The sequence below is a fragment of the Electrophorus electricus genome, chromosome 23, assembly GCF_041902795.1.
Source record: "Electrophorus electricus isolate QZ-2024a chromosome 23, ASM4190279v1, whole genome shotgun sequence".
Lineage (NCBI taxonomy): Eukaryota > Metazoa > Chordata > Actinopteri > Gymnotiformes > Gymnotidae > Electrophorus > Electrophorus electricus.
Window position 1 is genome coordinate 3639751 of NC_137519.1, and position 25250 is coordinate 3665000.

A 25250-nucleotide genomic window follows, 5' to 3' on the forward strand; every position below is an offset into this window, starting at 1 on the left:
GCCCCGTCTAATTTCCACGGACTCGCTCTCAGGGCGTAGGCACAGTCGTGTCGGGGACTACTTTGCGCGGATGGATACATCTGAACGACACGCTGCTGCTCGGCCCCGACCCCGTGGGGGCGTTCATCCCCATCTCGGTCAAATCCATCCACCGCAATCGCATGCCCGTGAAGGAGGTGCACGGCGGCCAAACGGCTTCCTTTGCCCTGAAGAAGATCAAGCGCTCGTCCATCAGGAAGGGCATGGTCATGGTCTCGCCCCACCTCAGCCCACAGGCATCATGGGAGTTTGAGGCCGAGATCCTTGTCCTGCACCATCCGACTACAATATCACCTAGATACCAGGCCATGGGTGAGAGAGAGCAGCTAATTCTGAATAAATTGGCACATAAAAACGGATTAATAATGCACAAAACGTATAAATGTTTCACAGATAAAATAAGCAGTTAAATAATGCACCTTTTTACAAGGAACTGAGAGTAGCTTTGTGTCATACAGGTGTAGTGGAGTTGGGGAAATGACTCTTTTATATATTCTTAAGTTGTATTGTTTGTTATTATTGTTTATTTTATCTGTGGGCTATATTTATGTTTTTTGTGTTGTTCGTGTGCTCATCTTCCCATGTTCAGAGAAAATATGCCAAAAGAAAAAAGATGGAACTAAATGATAATAGCCGTGTGTGTGTGTGTGTGTGTGTGTGTGTGTGTGTGTGTGTGTGTGTGTGTGTGTGTGTGTGTGTGTGTGTGTGTGTCACCACTCTGTGCTCAGTCTCTTTCTGTTTACCTCCCAACAGTCCACTGCGGGAGTATAAGACAGACTGCTACCATTCTGTCCATGAATAAGGATTGCGTACGCACAGGGGACAAAGCAACGGTCCACTTCCGGTTTATAAAGGCCCCCGAGTATCTGCACATCAACCAGAGGCTCGTCTTCAGAGAGGGACACACCAAAGCCGTCGGGTGCATCACCAAGGTCAGGGGTCGGCCAGGGTGCCGATTAAATTCACTGCACATGAAAATATTTGTCATTTAAACCATCTTGGCACACATTAACTCCTGCTCCTACCCTGCTGCAGAAAATTAACCCTGCAGGACAGTAGACCTCCAGGAGCGGGGTCAGGTTCCAGACGTCAGGACCAGTAGGAGTTTGTTGTTCACTAAAGTTTCTGGTTTGTCCAGCTGCTCCAAACGAAGCCCCAGACAAAATCGCAGTGTGCAAAGAAAGCCACGTCGCAGGCCAAAGCAGCCAATGAGGAGGCAGCATCTCCAGGAAGTGGCCTACCGCCGGCACAGCAGGTATGGCGTGCCCGGCGTATGGCGACACCTCTCACGCTCAACAACTGTGGCGCGACGTTCTTGAATGACATTGGCATGATTTCTAAATGACATCTGATCTCGGCATTGGGAACAACAGTGAAATGACCGGGAAAGATATTTTGTATAGGCTTTGCCTTAGCAAACTACATTCAGCCCCTTTGACAAGGCAGAGTATTTGGGCGTACGTGCCTGCCCATGAGAGAGCCCTGGTCTGTGATCGAGAGAGAGAACTATAGCTTTGTTCATGGTTGTCTACGCAGATGGTATAATTTTACTGATATCCTTGCGTGTGTGTGATGTGTAGGATACTAAATCTCTTCCATTCTGATTGTTTGTGTTGTTATCGTCCTCCCCCCCCACACCTTGCTATTTTAACACCCCTCCCAAATACACACTCCCCCTTCTGCTCCTAACATTACATATTTATCCTACCATAAACAATCTTTTTTTTATTCCACAATTCCTTACTTTTCCTCATCCGTTAACATTCCCACCTCATTCGTGCTGTTATTCCGAATCTTCCGAACATCCCTCGTTCCGTGCGCCCACGGCCGGTGGCGTGGCGCGTTAACCAATGGAGGCGGGGCAGGAGGCGGGGCAATGTTGAGAGTGCAATATAGGAGAATCAGGTAAAATACAGCACAGTTCAGTAACATCAACCGGCCACCTCAGGCGCTATAATGCTTTTACTCCGGCGCGATGACTCCTGGTGTAACCTTAGAAAGAGCAAATAATTCATTTTACAGTTTGTATTTACTCAAGCCACCGCAAATCAATTCAGATGAATTGATTCAAAAATGATGTATAATCCATCAAAAATAAATCACACTGGTTTATGCTCTGGAGAATGCTTAATCGATTAGAATTGTATTCCGACTTTATATTATATTGACAGTCCTCTGTAGTTAATCACAGATATCTGACCTGGGCTCTTAAATAATGTAAGAAGTAACAACATTCCCACCAAAACTCTGCAGCCAGGTTAATCCACATTACTTGAGACCTTCATTGCCATAAAGTGATCGCTGGTTGGAGCATGGATTAGATTACATGACATTTACCTGTCGCTTTTATCCAAAGGGATTTACAATTATGAGTGAACACAACTCGAGCAGTTGAGGGTTAAGGGTCTTGCTCAGGGGCCCAGCAGTGGGAAACTAGCAGTGGTAGGGCTTGAACTAGCAACCATCTGACTACAAGTCGAGTACCTTAACCACTTGAATGAGATGAGATTGGATTGCACATAGTAAAATTAAATTGAGTAGAAACAGTTCAAGCAACTTATCAAATTTAAGTAAAAGTGTGTGTGTGCGCGTGTGTGAGAGTGAGAAGATGATTCCAGGTGAGTAACTGCAGTGTACTGTAGTTAAAGATGTGTAGAGATAGAAAATCTAACCTCTCTCTGTGGCCACTCAAGTGCAGAGGTCCTGTGAAAATAACGGCGCAGTTTAGGGGTGTGTGTGCGGCCATCTTGTATATGTATAGAAACAGGTTCTAGAAGTATCGCTGTGCAGATAATTACGCTCATCCTAACTTTCAGAGTCAGTGGCACCTTGTGTTTATCTCCAGTCTAAACTCTATAACATCTAAGTGGTCCTTGTCAGCATAATACAGTTTAGGAATAGATGGATGTATCTTGTACATTTATACAAACAGATTGTGCAGATACAGCTCTGTGCAAAATAATAGCAGTGTGTTTAAAACTGAGAAAAAGCTGATTGAGGTCTGGGGATTGGGCTGGCCACTTCACATCATCAGTCTTGTTGGTCTGGAACCAGGATGTTGCCCACTTGCTGGTGTGTTTGGGGTCGTTGTCCTGCTGAAACACCCATTTCAAGGGCATTTCTTCTTCAGCATAAGGCAACATGACCTCTTTCAGTATTCTGATACATTCAAACGGGTCCATGGTGCCTGGTATGCGATAAATGGGTCCGACTCCAAAGTATGAGAAACATCCCCAAACCATGATGCTTGCACCTCCATGTTTCACAGTCTTTACAGTGTACTGTGGCTTCAGTGTTTATGGGTCGTCTCACAAACCTTTAGACCCAATAAGAACAGTCTTGCTCTCATCTGTCCATAGAATGTTGCGCTACTTCTCTTTAGGCCAGTCAGTGTGTTCTGGATGGTAGTATTTCTTTTCCTACCACATGTGTTTTGGGTTTTGTTTGCCATTTTAAAGCATTTGAGATCATTTTAGCTGAGCAGCCAATTATTTTCTGCACTTTCCCTCTCCAATCAACTTCTTGATCAAAGTTCTTTCTCCTTTGGTACAATGTCTGGAACGACCCATTTTACTCACTGAGGAAGAGCTAAAACCAGCAGGTACAACATTTGCTGCCCTCCTTCTTTAAATAAGGGCCATAATTGACACCTGTTTCTTCATAGAATGAATGACCTCACTAATTGAACTCCACACTGCTGTTAATTTGAACACGCCCCTTTAATTAAATGAGTCAATTACACCCAATTAGCTGCGTGCATGTCACGACTGTTGATTCTGTTGGTTGCCCATTACTCGGCTACACCTAGCCATGAATATTTCCCCATATTGTATTATCTTTTCTGCCAAAATCAGTAATTCAATACATTAGTGATGTTGGACTGCTATTATTTTGCACATAACTGTAATCCATGCAGGTCTCAGCTGTCAGAGTCAGTGTTTGGCAGTGTTCGGTTCTCTTCTAGCTCTGGGAGGGAAGATCTGTTCTTCAGTCTGATCATCTGCGATATCACGGAGAGGTAGAGGTGGAGCAGGTGATGTCCAGGGTGGAATGGGTCCGGCTGCTGGAGGCAGCGAGAGCTAAATAGTCCGCAGAAGGGAGCGGGCATCCGATCATCTTCTGATGACTCCGAAGGGCTCTCCCCACATAGTACCCCCGGCGTTCATGATGGGTCAGTACTGTGTGGAGAGCAGTACCCATGGCATCTTCTGTAGACCTCTGTAGGCAAACTGCTGGAGGTCGAAGGCAGGTAGTAAGCTGGCTGGCTTTGATGTGTCGCAGGACCAGCCCCTCGAAACGCTTCATAATTATCGGTTATAAATGCCACTGGACGGTAGTCATGGAGACCCCTGACCCCTGTCTTTATTGGCAGTGGAATGATGGCAGTGGACTTCAGGCACAATGGTGTGAAGGTTCTAGACAGGGGAAGGTTGAAGATCTTGGTGAAGAACCCGTCGAGCTGGTTCTCTCGGCACCCTCCCCCGTCCCACCGTCAGGTGGCAGGGTTCCTCCGCTGCTCTGAGCACCCACCTTCACCTCTGCTCATCCACTGCGAGGATGCAGCTGGCGGAGACTGATGGAGGTGTAATGTCTATCTCTGCTGCTTTCACCTCGTGGCGAGCGAAGACGCGATTAGTCCCACTGCCAGCGGGATGTCTCCGTCGCCAGTGGTGTGGGGTCTTATAGTTGGTGGCGTGTTGGATGCCCTGCTGCACCCACCATGGGGTGGTGGTGGTGGTGGTGGTGGTGTTTTAAAGTCCTTCCTTTGTCATCCGCTTTAGCTTCCTCTGCTCTGGTGTGAATTTACGGTACCCAGCAGGTAGCCTGATGCTACGCTTGCATCAGCATCTAGTGGAACGTACATGGCCGTAACCATAACAACAGTCAGCTCTTACGGGAGACAAATGGCTCTGTGTATGATTTTTGGCATTATGTATTATGTGCATACCCCCCACCCCTACCACCCCACCACATTCTTTATTTCTCAGCCAGTCCGTGCGGGTTTTCATCTCAGCCTGAAGGGCCGAACCAGCCTGATCAGCTGTTTATCTGCTTATCTTCGGGAACGACCAGCGACGGTTGTGTTGTCTTTTTTTATTTTTTTTAAATACCGTGTGTGTTTGTGGGTTCGTCGGAGTTGTTCTGCTCTCTTCGAAGGCTCCTCGGTGCCGTATCCTTCTGAGGATTCTGCTTCACCGCGGTTCTAAAGAGCTTTTTCCCTTCTGTCCGTTCCAGCCCAGGTCCGCGGCGAACGGTCGACGGTGAGGTGGTCAGCAGCACAAGGGCAGGCCGGTCCTGGCCGGCCCCCGGCGCCCTCTGCAGCAGGGGTGGCGAGCGGCTGAAACCCCACCCCTCTTCTGCCCAACCTGCCATCCGTCGCTCCTTTGTTCTTTTCTCCTCACTCCTTCTTTTTCCGTCTTCCCACTCCCTCCTGCCCTGCTTTTCCTCGCCCTCTTTTTTTTTTTTTCTTTTTTTTTTTTTTTTTTTTGCCATCTCTGTCTGCGTTATTCTGCAGTGGCAGTAGAGGGCGCCAGTAGCCCACTCTCTCCTCTTGCCTGACCCTGCCTTTTATATCTGGTCACCCTGAGCGAGAGTGTCCTCCTCCCTCGGTTCAGCACCCGTAACTCAGTCAGGGAGCGTTTCGGATTTTCCTAGCGTTCCTGGACGGATAAGCTGATCCTTTGCAGCAGTTCGTCCTGGTTTTGCGGTCAGCTGTGTAGCTGCCTTCGTCGTCTGCCCCGGAGACGTCGAGCTGATCCGTTTTCATCGTCGTGGTGGTGTTTTTCCTCCCTGTCTCTCTGCCAGTCACTGGGGCTTTTTCTACATCATCAGCTTCCGGCAATGGCAGCTTTTTTTCCTTTCGTCCTCTTTTTTTTGTGCATCCCAAAGGACCCAATTAAGACCCTCTCATCCATACGCTTGTTTGAGGATCTGCATTTTACCTAAACCCCCCCCCTTAGCGTTTGTTAGCATTTGCCGATAGTCGGGTTGATTCCTTCAGTCTTCCACGGGTTAACGAGAACCGCTCCCGCTGACCGGTGCGAGATCAGAAGCGAGCGCAGGGCGCACTTCTTCTCGTCCGTCGCGGTTCTGTCTGGCTCCTTGTTCATGATACCCCCCCCTCCCCCCCCCCCGAGTGCAAAGTGGAATGCTGCTTCTTTGTTCCTTTATTTAGTCTCCACTTGTATCTTCAGTGGAGCTAAAAAAGACAAAGACAATAAAAATAAATAAATAAAAACTATCCGAAGCATTAGTCCATACGCAGAGAACAAGATCTATCAAGCCTAGTCCAGCTGGGCCAAACTGCAGTCCTGGAGGAACACTGCATCAAACAGCGTAGCGCTTTTCCAGATTGACATGTTGGCTAATTAGCAAGCCCTTGCGAGCTCTATCGGGTGTGCTAGAGTAGGCAGGCATGCCCTACAGTGCCAAGGCCCCATGGCGTTTTGACAGGAAAGTGACAACCATACTGGACTAAGAAAGATTTCTCTGGAAGGGTGACTTCAAGCATGAACCTTCATCTGTGAAGTCAAAAGCTTCCAGCTGTTTCCAGATAACGCGTTGAGAAGCTGGGCCTGCTTTGGCGCTTGGTCCAACGACGGGCGACTGATATCCAAACGCTGCTCAGTGAAGACGGCCCTCACCGCTGCCACGGTGTGATGTGCAGTACCAATTACCCAGCAGCATCAGCTAACGAACCATAGAACTTTAATGTGCAGAACATGCATATTCACAGGATCTTTCTGTCAGATTTTAGAGATGCAGGATTGAAATGAAAGGGTGACATGAATGTAACTCCCTGTTTTTCACAGCTGTCACTGAATCATTTCATGATGATATTTCTTCTTTGAAGTTTGCCCGCTGCCTTGCCCCAGGGCAATAATCCCCGATTGACCTCATTAACTTTTTTGTTTTGAGCTCTAGTACCCTTATAAGGCAGGTGGGTCAAGATTTATTTCAGGGTTAACCAGATGAATAAATTAGCCAGATATATGGAGTATGGCTCCAAACTAGCTATGCTTATTTCAAGAGTTATCCAGTTAAGTAAATTAGCATTAAAGAAGGACTCTGACTCTGATCATCTCTGTGCTTTTTTGTCTTAGATGATTCCCTTATAAACGATTGCTATTAGTTTGACTTCTAGCCATAGATTTGAGTTCTGGACTGGAACACATCCACAGTGAGGTGTTGTTATTTCTTTTCGATTGGGTTTGAAAGTCCAGACGACGTGAGTTTACCTGGTTTCAGTCAACACTGATTTGTATGTTTTAACATCTGTAAAGTTGGACTTTGTTCTTGATCTGTGCGAGTTCGGTCAAGCACTGGAAGCCATGGGAGCTGGACCGTGGGCCATTCTTAATGGCTCGTTAAAGGCAGTGATCACAAGGGGCAGGCTTTTTTACACTTCATCTTTTGCCCCAATTTTAATATCAGTTGGAAGCTGAAAGCATAGATTTTTTTGATTTTTTTTCCCTGTTCATCTGGAAAGTGATGGGCCATTGATTTGGGTTTTCTGGTTTGGTTTGTGATGCATGGTTTCATACTTTCATTGTTTTGTTTTGGTTTTTTTTGTTGTTGTTTTGTTTTGCACACCAAACCTTCAAACATGTACATGATGTACAAAAGAAGAGAGTTTTGATCTTAAATCTTTTAAATAAAAATGTTACATGATGTGAGGTTTTGCTTTGATTTGTTGGGTATGCACAGCACAGCTCATTTAAAGTTTAGTGTAAACACATTTTTATGGGTCTTTCTCCTTATGAAGTAAATGATCTTCTGATCACGAGTCTGCAAATCGTTATAATGATGGGCTGCTGAGATGAGCCATAATCTTACCCGTGTGTGACAGCTCTGGTGTGTTCATAGTTGGTTCTCAGTTTACTGAAAACCCCTTTTTATTCTTTGTTAAACATGAATCATGACCTTCACACCAACATTGAGAAGATGCAGAAAGCCTCCCTATAAAGCTTTCAATAAATTAAAATTGTTATTAAACGTATTAACGCTGTGAAGAACAACATGAACAACAACAAAAACAACATTTTTATGGATGTATGCATAATGCAGAGAACATGGTGAAAAATCCTGTAATTTCCAAGGTAAGCTTCAGGTGGGTTTCTCGTTCCTCTACAGTGCTGAATAATTTAAAACAAATCCATAATTTTTAGTCACAAAATCCACAAGATCAAAACTTTTCAGTAAAAAGTCAAAACACTTCATTTTCCATACCTCTGCAAAGGCGTGTGAGAATAGAGGCTGGTTCTCACGATACCAAAACAATTAAGTTAATGATTGCTTTAAAATGGCACATGTAATCTTTATATTTGACAACATGTAGCTCGTTTTATTATGGCATAAACTGCACCAGAGAATAGGTTATCCTTCCTAGATACACAATGGCGATGTTCCAGTTTCAAATTTCAGATCTTTTGGTGTGCATAGTCACTTTGACTAAAAGACTGAGGGTTACTCAAAAAAGAAAAAAAAATACTATAAGTAATGGTGAGGAATGATTCTGAAAGCCCTGTCAGAAAAATATTGCTAAATTTGAACCTTTTGAGGATCACTAGGGAAGTACCCCTGAGGGTACATATTGGGACCTTTTCAGTTTGTACCCTTTCTGGGCAGATATGACAGGAACCAGCTGTGTTCCTGCGGCACAAATTTGGACCTAAATATAGTGCAACTAAAATGTTGGAAGTTATACAAATATGTCCATTTTAAGGGTACTGGCCCAGTGCCAACCATTTTGTACCCTAGGATGGCATATCTGTACTCAGTATAGGCCAAAAATGAAAAACCTTAACCATATAAATATTTAAAAAGTACAAATCTACCAACATTACAATACATTATTCTCAATACTCATTTTGAATCATTTTTCACATTTAATTTTTAATACCACTTAAAAAAATTCTGATGTTTTCGTGAGAAACAGGGATTTTATCATCAGCATTATACATATCAAAGGCCTGACAGTCCATTTGGTCTGACTGAACTAGACTCTCTTGAAGATCAGCTCTGAATGCATGCAGGTGTGAAACATAAAACACTGGGGTTAGCAGCTTTCCACAGAGCAGGCACCTTGTGTTTACATGCAGAGCATATTTGATTACTCTCCTGTAGGTGCTCGACAATGAATGCATCTTTACATGAATATTTAACACAGCCGACGGTCATTTAGATGCTCTCTGCATGTTTTCAGGTGCATATTCGCGCTCGCGTGCACATTTATTGCGTTCTTGTGGTTGTAATGGGTGAGAAAGCAGGGACCGTACTCACACCGCTTCAAACTCGTGGAGAATGTTAGGTGGGCAAAGATCCCAACTCTGCCACAGCTGGTGCATCTCGCTCAAAGTTGCTGCTGCATTAGCAACATTTTTGCAGTCACTTGCAATAAATTTGAAGTATTGATGTTCGCAGTGCACGTGCTGTGGTGAATGCAGAGCACCTTACATAGCTGTAGTAGTGGAGTAACAAGTCATGCAGGGGCATTTTGGAGTGGTGACATCTACAAAAATATCAGTAAGTTTTGTGAGACATTCACAAACAGGTGCATTTTATATTTTTATATGTGGGTCTTCGAACAGACCAAAGCCGAGGACGGCCGCGCGCGGCGGTTGCCATGGAACCTGAGTGCAGAAGACTTAAGTACCTCGGGGTTACTTCTCTTCAAAATCAGATGATGTCCAGCACAGCTCTCGGTGCAGAACTAGCAAAAACCACTGGGGCCCTGGTGCACCCATCTACATCTATCCGTCTACCCATCTGGAGAAGTCTCATCAGAAGGGGTCTTCGTGGAAAGCCATGGCTCAGAGAGAGAAACAAAGCCAAGTGACTCTCGTATGCACAAAAACACAAGGACTCGGGTGCAGCACAATGGCAGCAGGTGCTCTGGTCCAGTGATTAAAAATGAGACATTTTTGGCTCCAACAGAAGGCAGTGGTTCCGCAGAAGGGCTGGAGAGTGGGTAAGATAAGATATTGATATTTATCATCAATCAGAGAGGGTATTGATACAGATTTATCATCAATCAGAGAGGGTATTGATACAGATTTATCATCAATAAGAGGGTACTGATACAGATTTATCATCAATAAGAGGGTACTGATACAGATTTATCAACAATCAGGGTATTGATTCAGATTTATCATCAATAAGAGGGTGCTGACAGATTTATCATCAATCAGAGAGGGTATTGATACAGATTTATCATCAATAAGAGGGTACTGATACAGATTTATCATCAATCAGAAAGGGTATTGATAAAGATTCGAGTGCAGACATTGATCCTCTGATTCACCTGGCAAAGAACTACAGGCAGGACACATGTGATTTGCACTGGAGAAGTGTGGTTTGCTGTGATCAGTAAACAGGTATTTGAGCTACCACAGAGCCATACAGGAGTACAGCTGCATACACCTGGGGATTCTCCAATTACATGAAAACCATGAGGCAGAAACCAGCAACCTATAAACACCTCTGCTGGGTAAAAGGCATAAATTCAAGAGCCAGCCGAATGGGCATAATTAGATCAAAACCATAAACACATATGCTTTGCCCGCCTTCATACAGCCAGCAGGCAAAATAAGCCCAGCTGAGTGGAGAACTCTGTTGCCCATATCAAGACAAGAAATTTCCCAGTGCAGTGAGGAAATTCAAGCAATGGTCATGAGAAACTGCCTCAAGAACAAAGGAGACATAGAAGCAGGTCAAGATCAAGGGCACCACACCAAGTCTGTTGAGACAGGGGTGTATCACATTTGGCAAGACTAAAGTAGCAGAGACTAAAAGACTAAAGTCTGCCTAGTAGCAGAAAGCCAGGCGCTGTCAGGGAAACATATACTGAGGGATGCAACCATGTGTCATGCACAGCAACAAATGCAAGGCCTCTGAGCTGGACAGCGCTTCCCCCAAATGGAAGGAACCACAGAAAGCGGTGGAGAATAACAAGGCTTAGATCCTACGGGACCTCCAGACGCTGCCAGATAAAGTAGTGACGAACCAACGGGACACTGTAGTGCTTGATAAGATGCAGAAAACAGCAAATGGGTGTAGACGTGGCAATTCCAAGTCATGGAAACATCCAAAAGGAGGAATATAAAAAGTTGGGAAAAATACAAGGGATGGATAGAAGAAATAGAGAGAATGTGGAAGGCAACGGAAACCCCGAGACATTCCGACGCAAGGTGCTGGTGGGGACGGCATACGCCGAGACACACCCCGGGGGGGCGGGGCTTACATACCAAAACATGCACGAGCTGGACACCCTGAAGCCTAGTGGGAGGAGCTACAGAGTGGAAACAAATAATGGTGAACCAAGCAGATATGGTGATAGTAGGTAAGATGCAGAAAACAGCAGTGATACAGAAGAAAGGAGAGAAGATGTTAAAGCTACCATGAAAGTCTTCCCAGTGGTGAAGAGATGGAGCACTGGTTCCAAAAGATCCCAGTAAAGACTACATCAATCTCATTCCAGAAGAGTGTGATCCTAGGAAAAGCGAAAATATTGCACCGAACCCTCAAACGACCAGGTCTCTGGTAGAACGCCTGAGCATAGGAAAGATACATGATATGACCTGAATTCTTTTATAAGGACGGAATTCTACATGCGTGAGATTCCATGTCAAAAAGGCCGACTGAAAAGGTTACGTTTAATTCAACACAGAAAACGTTTAAAAGGTTAAGACAAATCTGGTTGACAACATTTCAAGACCCTTGGATATTTTTCATCTTGGGAGAACGTTTGAGGGTCCTTTGCCATTTTTGTTCTCTTGACTATCAGCTGCAGTTGGCCATGCCAACGAATGTGACACCGTTGTGGAATAATAACACCCATTCAGGTTTTAGTAAACATGCTGTTCATCTGACAGTAAGAGACCTGGCTTTGATTGGTTCCCTGCTCGTGAACGACACATAAAAAAGAAAAAAAGTGCTGCCTGATGTCAGCTCTACTGCTGTTAATAGAATATGAGACTTCAAACAGAGCCTTTTAGTTTGGTATTGGTGAAAACACGACGGGACAGGGCACGTTAATTTTTGCCGCCGACGAGACGATCATTATCCCAAGCTGTGATGTCCAATCGGCTTTTGCTTTTCACGTTCATCCCCTCTGTGTCTTGCACGACAAGGAGCGGAGACACGAGCAGAGACTCGTCTATAGCTGCTCCTTGGAAAACAAAAAATTCCTCCGGATGGCAGACGGGACCGGAAGTGTCGCCTTGACCCGGGGGTTGCTATTTCTTTGACAACATGGATATTGGTTTCTGATACGATGACGAAAGTTCTTCCGGTATTGTGTGCTGAACGCATACATGGATGGATGTCTGGGGGTGGGAGTGATCCATTAAAGGCACACTAAATGAATCTCTACCTCGCGTTTTCTTTCTCCACTGGTTGTCTTGGTTTTGTGTCTGTGCTGGTGCGAGGTACCTAGACTGCGTCAGTAACAGTAGGCTGTGCTCTTCGGTTTCAGTGGCCTTGATGGAGTCATGTAATGACTCAAGTTTGGGATAGAGACTTGCTTGAAGCTCTTCTGTTCTAGATAACATCTTATATATTTCTAACTTCTCTGAACTTTGCTTTGCCTCAGGTTCTGCAAAGATCTCTCGGGTCTTTAGAAGAAGGCCAGTCTGTGCCAGCCAGAAGCCATTTAAACTCCAGACCAGGCTCTAGTGTCCTTGGCACCTCTTTAGTTCCCTCTCACTGCTGTTGCTCAAATCTATAACCGACTAGTCAATTAAAGATGCCATCTGCACTTCCGGACACGTCCAGTGGAGAGACCAGAACCCAGCCAATTTCCCTTGGCTTGTCTTTTTTGAAAGTGCACCCCCTCCCTGTCCACTCTCTCTGACTAGTTCAGCTTAACTGAACACACATTTCGGCCTTGCAGGACACTGAATAGCTTAATGAATCGCAGTCCGTATTAGTAATGTTGTATCTCCGCAGTGGCTACATTACTGCCACTGGGAATTCATTCGTTCCTGTGCCTCGCGTTCTCCTGGTGTTTCTCGGTCTCTCCTTCAGTGTAACTTGGTTTCAAAGTGGCACTGTAACTTTCACTGTTCGTTTTTTTTCCTCTCTCTTTTTTCAATGTTGTGGCGGAATGATACAACACATACATTTTCTGTTAAATATGCAGTTATTCTTTCGCTCTCTTTAACAGCTTCTCCTCTTTCTCGTTCTTCCTTCTCTTCTCTCTCCCCTTCTGTCCTCCACCCCTGTCTGGGTTCTTCGGTCAGTGAGTGCAGGGCAGTTCATTAGAAAGTTCTGTCAACGTTGCTGTCTTCTGAGGTATTGACTTTAGTTCAGCCTCAGGGACCATTTAACCATTATTAATTAGAGTTCTCATTTGAGGTGTTTGTGGATAATCCTTTGAGTTTTCAGAGAGATTTATGAATAACCTCCGTCTAATTAAGGCTGAACCTGTTAGGGCGAAACAGGTGGGACCTGCTTTTTTCTTTTCAAAATAATGCCCTTATTACTGCTTTTTAACCCTCTTCAGTGACCAAACACTGTGTGTGTGTGTGTGTGTGTGTGTGTGTGTGTGTGTGTGTGAGAGAGATAGAGAGAGAGAGAGAGAGAGAGAGAGAGAGGCGCAGGCAATGTTCATGTCTCTTTCTAGATAACTTATAGTTAAATATTTTGCACTCTATGTCATTTTGTTTAGAGGTTCAACTCCAGTATAGCCACTGCATTCACCACATGCCACTGTAAGCCATTTGGAAGTTTATGTTCTTCTTCAAAAAATGAAACTGGTGAACTTTGAGATCGGGTTTCTTCTTCAGGCACACCAACACTAATGATCATTGTGAATTTTGGCAAGGTGTTTGGGAGTCATGTTGCTGGTGAACCTAGAATCCAGGCAAAAGAAGAACATGGAGCAGGACTAGCTACAAGAACATGGAGAAGGACTAGCTACAAGAACATGGAGAAGGACTAGCTACGAGAACATGGAGCAGATCTAGCTACAAGAACATGGAGCAGGACTAGCTATAAGAACATGGAGCAGGACTAGCTACAAGAACATGGAACAGGTCTAGCTACAAGAATATGGAGCAGGTCTAGCTACAAGAACATGGAACAGGTCTAGCTACAAGGCTCTCTGAAGCAACACATTCCAGCAGCTTCTGTTTCGCACATGAATGGCCACTAAGTGATGGGTTTCAATGAAATATAATTCTCGTCTCATTGAACCCCATCACTTGGTGGCCATTCATAACTTATTTCTCTCTCTCTCTCTCTCTCTCTCTCTCTCTCTCTCTCTCTCTCTCTCTCTCTCTCTGTCTGTCTGTCTCTTGGCTACAGTGTGACTCATTATCTTCTCCTTTCTGCCTCTACTCTGAGTTATATTGGTATTTACTTGTTCATATTCAACTGTTCCAGAATACTAATTCTCCTACTAGGTGATTAGTAGCTAAAATCAAGTAAAATATTTGCAGGCAACGTTTGGTTGTATTTTGTTCTGAATTTGAAATTCAATGAAACCTTGTCAGGCTGAACACATCAAATGACCCACTGAATAATTGGTCCAAATCATCCTTGCTGATAAGAAGAAACTTTAGCACTGACTTGAAGCCTACTTTTATTCAGCATTAATCTGCCAAAACACTGCTCTCAAAGAAATGGACCACAAAAATGTGTGCAGAAGATTAATTCGGCACAAAGGACTTTGCATGGCATCGTGCTGTGAGAAGATCATCTTCCCAGCGGGGCTCTGGAGGGCTGTGTGATCAAAATTCAACAACAGCATTCTTTTTTTTCCCCTTGACTGTGATGGCAGGAACGGAAGTGCGATTTCCACCTTCTCCGGTGTCTACTGCGCCGAGAACATGGCAGAACCGTTCAAGCCAGTGAGGCGCTACCAAAATGAAGGGCTAGAGGGGTAGAAAAATCAGAAACGTTGCGGCCGGGTGCTCTGCTCTAGCATGTGAGTCTGCGTTGGTTTTGAATATGGTGAATACTCGCCTGGGTAAAGGAGAGAGGAGAGGGTGCAGGATTGATGGGTTAAGAGATGTGGGAGAACAGAGAGAGGAACACCTCCCCACCATGTTAAGCCAGTTAAACCAGTTAAACCAGTTACCAAAGACTGGCTCAAGGACTAGGACAGTCGGCGCAGCGTTATATGGCCTATGAATTCAGCCGGGGTGGGTCGGAGAACGGTGGTGTTGTGGAGCTTGGAAGGGAGAAAGAGCATGATAATACCCACAGTTAAAAAGCCAGCACTGGCTCTCCGGGGCCCCCTGTTGGCTGGAGGCTGTTGTGCATTACAAAGAAGCACACGATCACACAGAGCTGTGGGTGCCATCAGGCATGCCTGTAAATCTGTTTACGTTGGAAATATTAATGCTAGCTTCAGTCTGGGTCTTTGGGTGTGTCTTAAGCAGCTTTCCAAGCACAGATAGGTGATCGTGATAGGCTGCTGACAAAGGCATCCTCTTTTGAATGCGAAATAATGTACAATCAGCAATCTCTTAAGACTCACTCAGAGAGAGAGAGAGATTACAATCAAAGTTTATTCAAAGAACAGGATTTTTGGCACACTGATAATGTTCGTATTTAGAGGACATGAAACCAGGACTCAAGTTTGAGGAGAGCTGAAAAGCCTCTCTCTCTCTCTCTCTCTCTCTCTCTCCCTCTCTCTCTCTCTCTCTCTCTCTCTCTCTCTCTGTGGGAAAGGGTGTCTGGCGTCTTGAGTGACAGCAGACACTAAAAGAAGACTCATTATAAGAGCGATTATTGTCATTTATGAAAGTCTTCGTCTCGCTCTCTCTCTCCCTCTCTGTTTCCTCATGTGTGAAATTGGTACCAGACCCATTTTTAAGACCCCTGAACTGTGATTGGCCACAAAAGGCGAAGGCCCCCTTTCTTTCCATCTCTCGCTCTCTCTCTTAGCTGAACAATTGGTCACTTCTTACTGGATTTATTTCATGTTTATTTATGTGTTCCACTCTAGTATTAAGGTTTTTAAATGATCGCTGGAATTGACAAGTCACGTTAAGTCAAAGGTGTCAGTGGCAAGGGAAAAAATTCCCCCCAGGGTAATTAGGGAAGAAACCGTGGGAAGACGGAGACTGAAGAGCGAACCCCTCTTCCATCAGGCAGCCCAGCTAATAACCAGTCTGTGCTTTATTACATTATGTTTAGTACAAGTACCCACTTCAGTGTAGATGTGGGGGTCTCAGCTACTCTGGTGGGTCTAAGGTGGGTGAGTAGATCCACTGGAGTAGATGGGGTGTCTGGATGGATATAGCAGCATCAGTTCATCTGCTGGCTGCACCAAGACATTTTCTGGCATCTTCTTAAATGTTTTTTCACCGATGAGCAGACCTAGCCCAGTGTTAGCATCATCTCTGCAGTAACATGTGAATAAAACAGGAAGATATCATTAGATCTGCAAAGGTGAACAATGCATGAACAGTCTATAATCAGAAGACGTGAACACATGAACAGTCTATAATCAGTAGACATGCGAACACATGAACAGTCTATAATCAGTAGATGTAAATAACATATGAACAATCTATAATGAGTAGACAGAGATCAGTATGCAGCTCCGGCATGTTTTTCTGTGCCAGAATAACTAAAAGGGAGACCCAGACGGTGAACATAGCCCTGAGGGCTTTCTGAGACATCGCATTCCATCCACAACATCATCACAAACACAAGTGAACTTATGAATTTGATGAATGACAGCAACACCAGCTCAGATTACCATGAAACTTCATGACCAGGTGCTGCAATCTCTGCACCTTTATATACATGAAGTGCCCAAAAGCTTGAGTAAATAAATAAGTCTTTAACCAGGATTTAAAACTTGAAAATGTGTGTGAGTACTGAATTAAAGCCTGTTTCATTAATGAAGTGGCTTATATGAGGAGATTCTTCCTGCAAATAATGTAGTCTTACTAATTCTAGGAGCTAAGAGAAGGCCTGCATTTTGAGAATACAGTAAGAAAGACAGATTATAGTATACAATGAGTTCATTTAGATAACGAGAAAATTTTGAAGTCAGTTGGAGATTTCACTGAGAGCCAGTGAAGAGCTGAAAGAACAGGGCTAATGTGGTCAAATTTTCTACCTCTTGTAAAGACTCTGGCTTCTGTTTGTTTATTTAATGACTTTTTAGAGCATCCAATTAGAAGACCATTACAATAATCCAATCTAGATTAAAATTAAAGTACAGACCAATTTCTTTGTATTTGATAAGGAAAGTATGTCTCAGTTTAGTGATATTATCTAAATGGAAATAGGCTGTTTTAATAACGATACACATGTGAGGGTCAAATGAGAGATCAGAGTCAATAATAACTCCTAGGTTTTTTAACAACGCTTTTGGGTGTTACTGAAAAGCCATCAAGATTTAGTAGAATATGAGAGAATTTGCCTCGTGCAGGTGTGCGTCCAAGCAGTAGCACATGAGTCTTATCAGAGTTCAGAAGGAGAAAGTTAACAAACAAATATAACTGCGTATCGCCTAATGGTGGCATATATAATGAGAGTAAAAAGGGGCCCTTTATGTAGCCTTGCAGAACACCATATTTAACATTTGTAAGCTCAGAGCTGTCAAACAAGACTTAAACTAGGATAGTGCTAATGAGAGTTTCCAGCCTATCTAGTAAGATGCTGTGGTCTATGGTATCAAACAGGACACTAATATCTTAGCGTATGAGATATTCCTCCCATACCAGAGGATATAAAAAGATATTTAAAAAGTTAACTACTTTTGCGCAATTTCAGTGCGGTGATGTGGTCTAAATCCAGACTGAAATCACTCACTGACATAATTGGTCCGCAAATAGGTGCATAATTGTGATGAAACCACTTTTGCTCTGAATTTGGAACGCTCGTGGGGTTAAGCTTAGGTTTTTAATTAGTGGTTTAACAACTGCAAGTTGTAATGATTTGGAAATATAACCAAGGCTAAGAGAAGAGTTCATTATAGTAAGCATAGATTCTATACTAATGGGCTGTGATAATAGAATAAATGAGTTGGGACTGGATCAAGTATGCATGAGGAGGATTTAGAATGATTTGTCAAAGAAATTAGCTCCTCGAGGCAAATTGTGAAGGAAAAAAAAGCTCTAATTGTTTATCTGAGCTAACCAAGCGGCTGCCAAAATGCACTTGCAGATTAACAGAGTCTGAGGAAGCGCAATTAATTTTTACCCCTAATATTTTCAATCATCAGTGAAAAATTTCATACATTTAGCAACGCTACATTCCTGCGGGATAAGGGATTCAATTTCAATTTGTTTCCTAGTTAGTTTTGATATGCTGTTAAATAAGAATGTTGGATTAGTTTTATTTTGGTCTTTTGGAGATAAGTATAGTGATTTTACCTCGGTAAGGACATGCTTATATTCAGTGAGGCGATTTTTCCTTGAAGCTTTATATATCTTTAATTTAGTGCTTTGTCATTTACGCTCCAAGCTTCACGCGGCTTGTTTTTGTTTCTCATGGCGCAACCTTGACTAAAATGATACGCAATGAATTCTATATGATCAGGTCTTTCTGGATCTGCAGGTAAAATCAATGTTTGTTAAATCTGGTCAGTTATCAATCAACACAGCTATAGTATCAGATTTAATAGTTTGCTTAATTTGATAACAGGGTGGCAGGTCGCAAGTTACCGCTAATTTATCCATGTCAAATACGCAAAGATAAGATATAGAGTATGGTTACAGTTATGCGCGTTCTGAGTGAAATCCAGAGAGTCAAGAGCTCACCAAATCGTGTTTCATTTGGATGCAAGCAAATCCAAATGCTTTTGTCTTTTAATCCTGGCAGTGCTGCATTCTGGAACCTATTCCGCTCCGCTAGGGTTCAGCCCAGTTCGTTTGCACAAGGCCACTGCCAGCAGACACTGGAAGAAGCGTGATGCGCTGTAGGGAGTACTGGATCGCTCCGCATCCTCTCTGAGCTGTACACGTTGTCAAGGAGACTTGATGGTGGTGGGGCTTCCAATAAATGGAGGCACAAAAGGAATGCATTAGAACTGAGCTGATGTTGTGCGAAAATAAATGTATACTTGTGGAAAGATCGAGTAACGGGTATGATTTAGTATTAGAGTTTGATCTGGGAAAAAAAACAACATTTATTTCTGTGAGGAAAGTGGTTCAGAGGCAGACAGCTCAGAGAAGATGGTCTACCTTACACCGTCAGCCCAGACGAAATACAGACTCTGCATGCATTTGCATCTGCAGAAACCTCTGCACTGGCACCCATTGAGATAGCAGAAGATTCCTCATGGTGAGAAAGTCATGTAAACCCCAGAGAGGTGCAGGACGAGTGGGTGGGACTGATTAGATCAGCCAATCAGGACAAACCGTGAGCTAGAGAAAATTGAAGCAAGCCAATCGGATATAGAGAGAAGGTTCCCCTTTGCAAAATTCTTTGGGTATCTAAGACTAACACAGTTTTCCTATTGAAACTGAACTGCTGCTTGTTACAGTGAATGTGATTCTTTCTAATGAAGCTTGATTTTTAAATACTTCTTGTCTGTTCTTTTTCTTGAAACTAAATTGGAGAAGTGAGAAAACCCTCCACGACACTAGGGGGTGACCTGTAAATTTGCATTCCCACCTGCATTCTTTCGCATAAGTTGACGGACTCATTTTCCCCTGTGGAAGAGTCTCACAGCCGTGCACGGTGTGCGTTTCCATGGTATGCCCTCAGTGCTTGGTAATTAGATGCCATGGAAACAAAAACATTTTAGAAGACACCACAAATTGCAACCAAAAGGACTTTCAGTCCTGCTTTTATCACTTTATAAACATGACTTTTAATTAATTTGATACCCGTGAGCATTTTCCAGATCTGTGTGCTAATTGCCTTGGTGCCTATAAAGTGGCGCCCGAGTAGGTTCCTCTAGGAGACGATGGGTCAGACCTGCTTAATTTGGGGCTTGCTGCTGCTGGTGATGTGTGTCTATGAAGGTTCTGTCTGTTTGTCAGAAGGAAAGCAATTGAGGTTTGGCATGGTATCTGTGGGCCACACCTCCCGATCCCCTCCCCGACAAGTCACTTCTGGCCACAGGGAATCTCCGTCAGGGCACGGGTCATCTCCGTCATGCTTTGAGGAGCTGACAGCAGGGGTCACTCCTGCCCAAGGTCAGCATTCATCACCAAAATGGAACTGGTGTGTGTGTGTGTGTGTGTGTGTGTGTGTGTGTGTGTGTGTGTGTGTGTGTGTGTGTGTGAGAGAGAGAGAGAGAAAGAGACAGAGAGAGAGAGAGAGAGATAGATTGATTGATTGCAAATATGAGCATCTGTGAATGTAAGAGTGAGTGAGTGAATGAATGGGGCTGGTGTTTTTATACACAGAATACATGAATATATTCATACTGACAGCTACACATTTGACCACCAGAAAAGGCATCGATCTGTGCTCTGTGTGCTTGAATTCTCCTGTTTAGGAGTCAACAGTGTAACACTCCTCTCAAATGCCACCTAGGCTTTTTAAACGTAAACCTTATCTGCCTGTCACTACTGGGGGGAGGGGCTTTCCCCAGTTATGACCACTTGTCCCCTATGCTGCCATTGATTGGTTGACTTTAGCACAATTCATTGTTTGCCAGTCTTTAAGTAATAGCAAAAAAATAGCAATACCTTGCGCACATGCACACGCACACACACACACACACACACACACACACACACACACACACACACACACACACACACACACACACACAGATGATATTGAATTCCGCTAGGTGGTAAATCATCAATAAGATATTAGAGTTAAACGAGCAGTTTCATTCATGCTTGATTCATTCAGAGCAAGTGGCCATGCTCATGGTCCATTCACCCTGCAGGAGCAAATGCCAAGCTCAAGGCTGTCTAGAAATATACACATATATCAGAGGTGTTTCTTAGAGAGCTGTTACATATACGTGTGTATCAGAGGTGTTTCTTAGAGAGCTGTTACATATACGTGTGTATCGGAGGTGTTTCTTAGAGAGCTGTTACATATACGTGTGTATCGGAGGTGTTTCTTAGAGAGCTGTTACATATACGTGTGTATCGGAGGTGTTTCCTAGAGAGCTGTTACATATACGTGTGTATCAGAGGTGTTTCTTAGAGAGCTGTTACATATACGTGTGTATCCGAGGTGTTTCTTAGAGAGCTGTTACATATACATGTGTATCCGAGGTGTTTCTTAGAGAGCTGTTACATATACGTGTGTATCCGAGGTGTTTCTTAGAGAGCTGTTACATATACGTGTGTATCCGAGGTGTTTCTTAGAGAGCTGTTACATATACGTGTGTATCCGAGGTGTTTCTTAGAGAGCTGTTACATATACGTGTGTATCGGAGGTGTTTCTTAGAGAGCTGTTACATATACGTGTGTATCGGAGGTGTTTCTTAGAGAGCTGTTACATATACGTGTGTATCGGAGGTGTTTCTTAGAGAGCTGTTACATATACGTGTGTATCGGAGGTGTTTCTTAGAGAGCTGTTACATATACGTGTGTATCGGAGGTGTTTCTTAGAGAGCTGTTACATATACGTGTGTATCAGAGGTGTTTCTTAGAGAGCTGTTACATATACGTGTGTATCGGAGGTGTTTCCTAGAGAGCTGTTACATATACGTGTGTATCAGAGGTGTTTCTTAGAGAGCTGTTACATATACGTGTGTATCGGAGGTGTTTCTTAGAGAGCTGTTACATATACGTGTGTATCAGAGGTGTTTCTTAGAGAGCTGTTACATATACGTGTGTATCAGAGGTGTTTCTTAGAGAGCTGTTACATATACGTGTGTATCAGAGGTGTTTCTTAGAGAGCTGTTACATATACGTGTGTATCAGAGGTGTTTCTTAGAGAGCTGTTACATATACGTGTGTATCAGAGGTGTTTCTTAGAGAGCTGTTACATATACGTGTGTATCAGAGGTGTTTCTTAGAGAGCTGTTACATATACGTGTGTATCAGAGATGTTTCTTAGAGAGAGTTCTTACATGGTCTAATGGTCTGCTGTTTGAGTAATTTCTACCCACATTCCTAGCTTAGGTTTCAATCTGTGATTGCAAGTTTAATCAGTGATTAGATTTCAATCTGTGATTGAAGTCCTGTCTGTGATTGAAGGATTTGCTAAAATAAAATCCATTTTTAGGTGTAATATCTTTATCCTTTGCTAGATCAATATTGGTATTCTTACTTGTAGAGGTCATCTAATCACCTGGATGGAAGTGATCCTTTTGTACTGATATGAGATCAGCCAATAATTTGTCCCCAAATCAGACCCTTGTTACACACTCAAACCCGAGAAGGTTCAGCAACCGGCGTCGGCTGTGCGGTTACCAGTAACAGTAAGGAGATAAAGGAGATCAGAGGGAAGACGATTGAGTAGATGATGAGACGTCGAGGACAGAATACTGATGTGGACAGTCGGAGAGGGTGAGACAGCAAAACAGCTTTAATGCAAGAACACCGGCTACGCTGTTGGATGACACCGTGGGTATCTTTTATACTCGGCCTGTAGGTGTGGGAGGCCACTTGCCAAATCCTCTTAGATATTGTTGTCATGTAGTTTCCGTTCGCGGCGTCTCTCCTCTGATCGGTGTAAAATGCCGAGATAGATCCATACCCACCGGGAGCCGGCGGGGTACTGATGGGAAACCTCGCCAGAGATGTCTGTGTTGGGTACAGCGGCCTCGCTTCAGGTCCGATGAACAGTGATGATAATGTCGAGTGAAAGAAACACCTCAACAAAATCCCCAGCTCAAGGACAAATGAAGTGAGCAGCTGACTTTTCTTGTTTTAAGAGATTCGCGATCTCACGCTTGCGCCTTTAATTAAACACCAAAAGGCCAAGAGGTGAACGCAGAGCTACTGTGGGGGGGGGGGGGGGGGTGAATTGAGGGCAGCTTTGTCTTTTCAGTGGAAGGCCACACCTCACTCCGCCTCTGGAACCTCCTGCTTGGCTTTCTGAGGTCTCGGATTTGCATATGATGAGTGTGGCGCTGCACTAACAGGATGGCAAGATTATGTGGGGGTTAGCAGGAGAGTGGGAGTGCAAGGTTTGTGAATAGCCAAGAGGTTAGGGGAGAGAGGGGAGGGGTTGAGATGAAGAGACGGGGCTGGGATGGAGAGGGGAGGGGTTGAGATGAAGAGGCGGGGCTGGGATAGAGAGGGGAGGGGTTGAGGTGAAGAGGCGGGGCTGGGATGGAGAGGGGAGGGGTTGAGGTGAAGAGGCGGGGCTGGGATGGAGAGGGGAGGGGTTGAGATGAAGAGGCGGGGCTGGGATAGAGAGGGGAGGGGTTGAGGTGAAGAGGCGGGGCTGGGATGGAGAGGGGAGGGGTTGAGGTGAAGAGGCGGGGCTGGGATGGAGAGGGGAGGGGATGAGGTGAAGAGGCGGGGCTGGGATGGAGAGGGGAGGGGTTGAGGTGAAGAGGCGGGGCTGGGATGGAGAGGGGAGGGGTTGAGGTGAAGAGGCGGGGCTGGGATGGAGAGGGGAGGGGTTGAGGTGAAGAGGCGGGGCTGGGATGGAGAGGGGAGGGGTTGAGGTGAAGAGGCGGGGCTGGGACAGTGAATGAAGGAGCTGAAGACGCCCTGGACGGCTGGAGCCTGGCTGTAACCACACAAGTGCGGCCAGCTGTCACAGGAGAAGGCCGTGAATAGACACAGAAGGACCAAAATGACAGGGTGTCTATGGCAAGATGGGGAACTGAAAGAAGGAATAACATGACTGGACAGATGAATGCTGTCAGTCGGACAAGCCAGGGCATGTACTTTGAGAATAGAGCGGAATGTTTTTTTTCCAAAAACTTTGGTTGTGGCAACGGAATTCAAGCAAATAGAATAGAATAGAATAGAATAGAATAGAATAGAATAGATAGATAGATAGATAGATAGATAGATAGATAGATAGATAGATAGAGAGCACCGTTGGTAAAACATACAGCTTAATGGCTCTACCCCAGGAACTCCAGCAGGGACAAAATCAGCAGGCTTTTATGACGTTGAAGTCAAAAAAGAAAAGCATCTGGAAAGCCTGTGAGATGACGGCTACGAGCGCGAAACACGGCCAGCCGTCGGGATCACGTCCCAGTGTAGCGCTTACATGCCCGTGCGACGATGTCGTTGTGTGGAAGGGTCACCGGGTGGGGGGGCGCTGGTGTGGAACGAAGGGTTGTTGAGTACTGCGTTTCTCCTGGACTTCACATTTCAGCTTCAGTGAAGGAACAGGGCTTTGACCAAAGTGGGTGCAGTGCATGAGTGTGAAGTTCCAGGCAGAACGGGGGTGGGGTGGGGGGATAAAAACCCTCTATACGCATTGGGAAAACCGATTAAAACACTGGTTTCTTTAAAGAAAGATATATATCTCTGCGCCTTCTTTTCCAGTTCCAGGGAAGTAGAGACCAGATCTGGAATTGCTCAAATTATTACCATATCCTGCTTTATGAAGGGAAGCGACCAGGCTGGCTTCCTGTGCTTTAGGAATAATATAAGAATGTAAGAGTGATGAGTCCAACAGCTCTACGTGCAGCAGTTTTTATTTAATGGCTCTAAATGATATAGACAGGCTCTGTACCTCTTCTTAACATTTTCATAAGCATGCTTTATTTTATGATCCCAAGGTAAATGACCCAACAAGGTTTTTAGGGCTTTTTCCCCCCCGTAAAAGTAACAGGCCACGGCCCAAGGTGGGCTGGACTGATCCAGCTCCAGGCGTTTTAAGGAACAGACGGTCAAAATGGCCAAATCTGATTCGTTCTAGAAAGTCTTGTCAGACAGTACAGTGCCGTGGCTGAAGATGAACTCTCTCTTGACTAGGAAGTCCGTTTAAACCTCGACAGGCTCCATGACTGCCGAGGTGATGTGTCTGGTTGTTAACTGCCATTTTGTTTAATCCAGTCACGCTGTTAACAAGCCGAAGGGCTACAGGAGTTTAGCACCGGACGTAAACAGCACCGCGTTTCCTGCTGAGTCAAGCCTTTCGGTCCCGAGCCTTTCGAAGTGAAGCAAGCACGTGTCTTGTAGTATTAATCTTTAAAAATCGATTTAGTTATTTAAAAATATTCTAGAATTGAATGCATTTAGTTTCTTGCCCCCAACACAGGCAGAAGAGAAAGCGTTACAAATGTCGGCCATTTTCAGCCTGCACCAACCAGCTGACAATGGACAGAAACTGTCTCCTTGATTCCTTGGGGTAGTAGTGTTTGATGCTTACATGACTCTGTCCTCAGACATGGTGATCCCTGGTTTGTG

The 25250-nt window shown here is 44.5% G+C and overlaps 1 protein-coding gene across 5 annotated transcripts in view; it reads left to right on the forward strand.

The window, feature by feature from the left end:
- gtpbp1l (GTP binding protein 1, like) overlaps positions 1-25250 on the forward strand; it is a 70356-nt gene that overhangs the window by 5276 nt on the left and 39830 nt on the right. For 3 of the 5 annotated variants that reach the window (XM_081706146.1, XM_081706145.1, XM_081706147.1), the window contains exons 9-11: positions 33-351; positions 793-971; positions 1178-1294. In XM_081706146.1, coding sequence (XP_081562272.1) covers positions 33-351; positions 793-971; positions 1178-1294 — 615 coding nt within the window. Of the gene's footprint in view, positions 1-32; positions 352-792; positions 972-1074; positions 1295-5274; positions 7711-25250 lie in introns of those variants that run through there. The other 2 variants (XM_035520835.2, XM_027025536.3) reach the window with 2 other exon arrangements.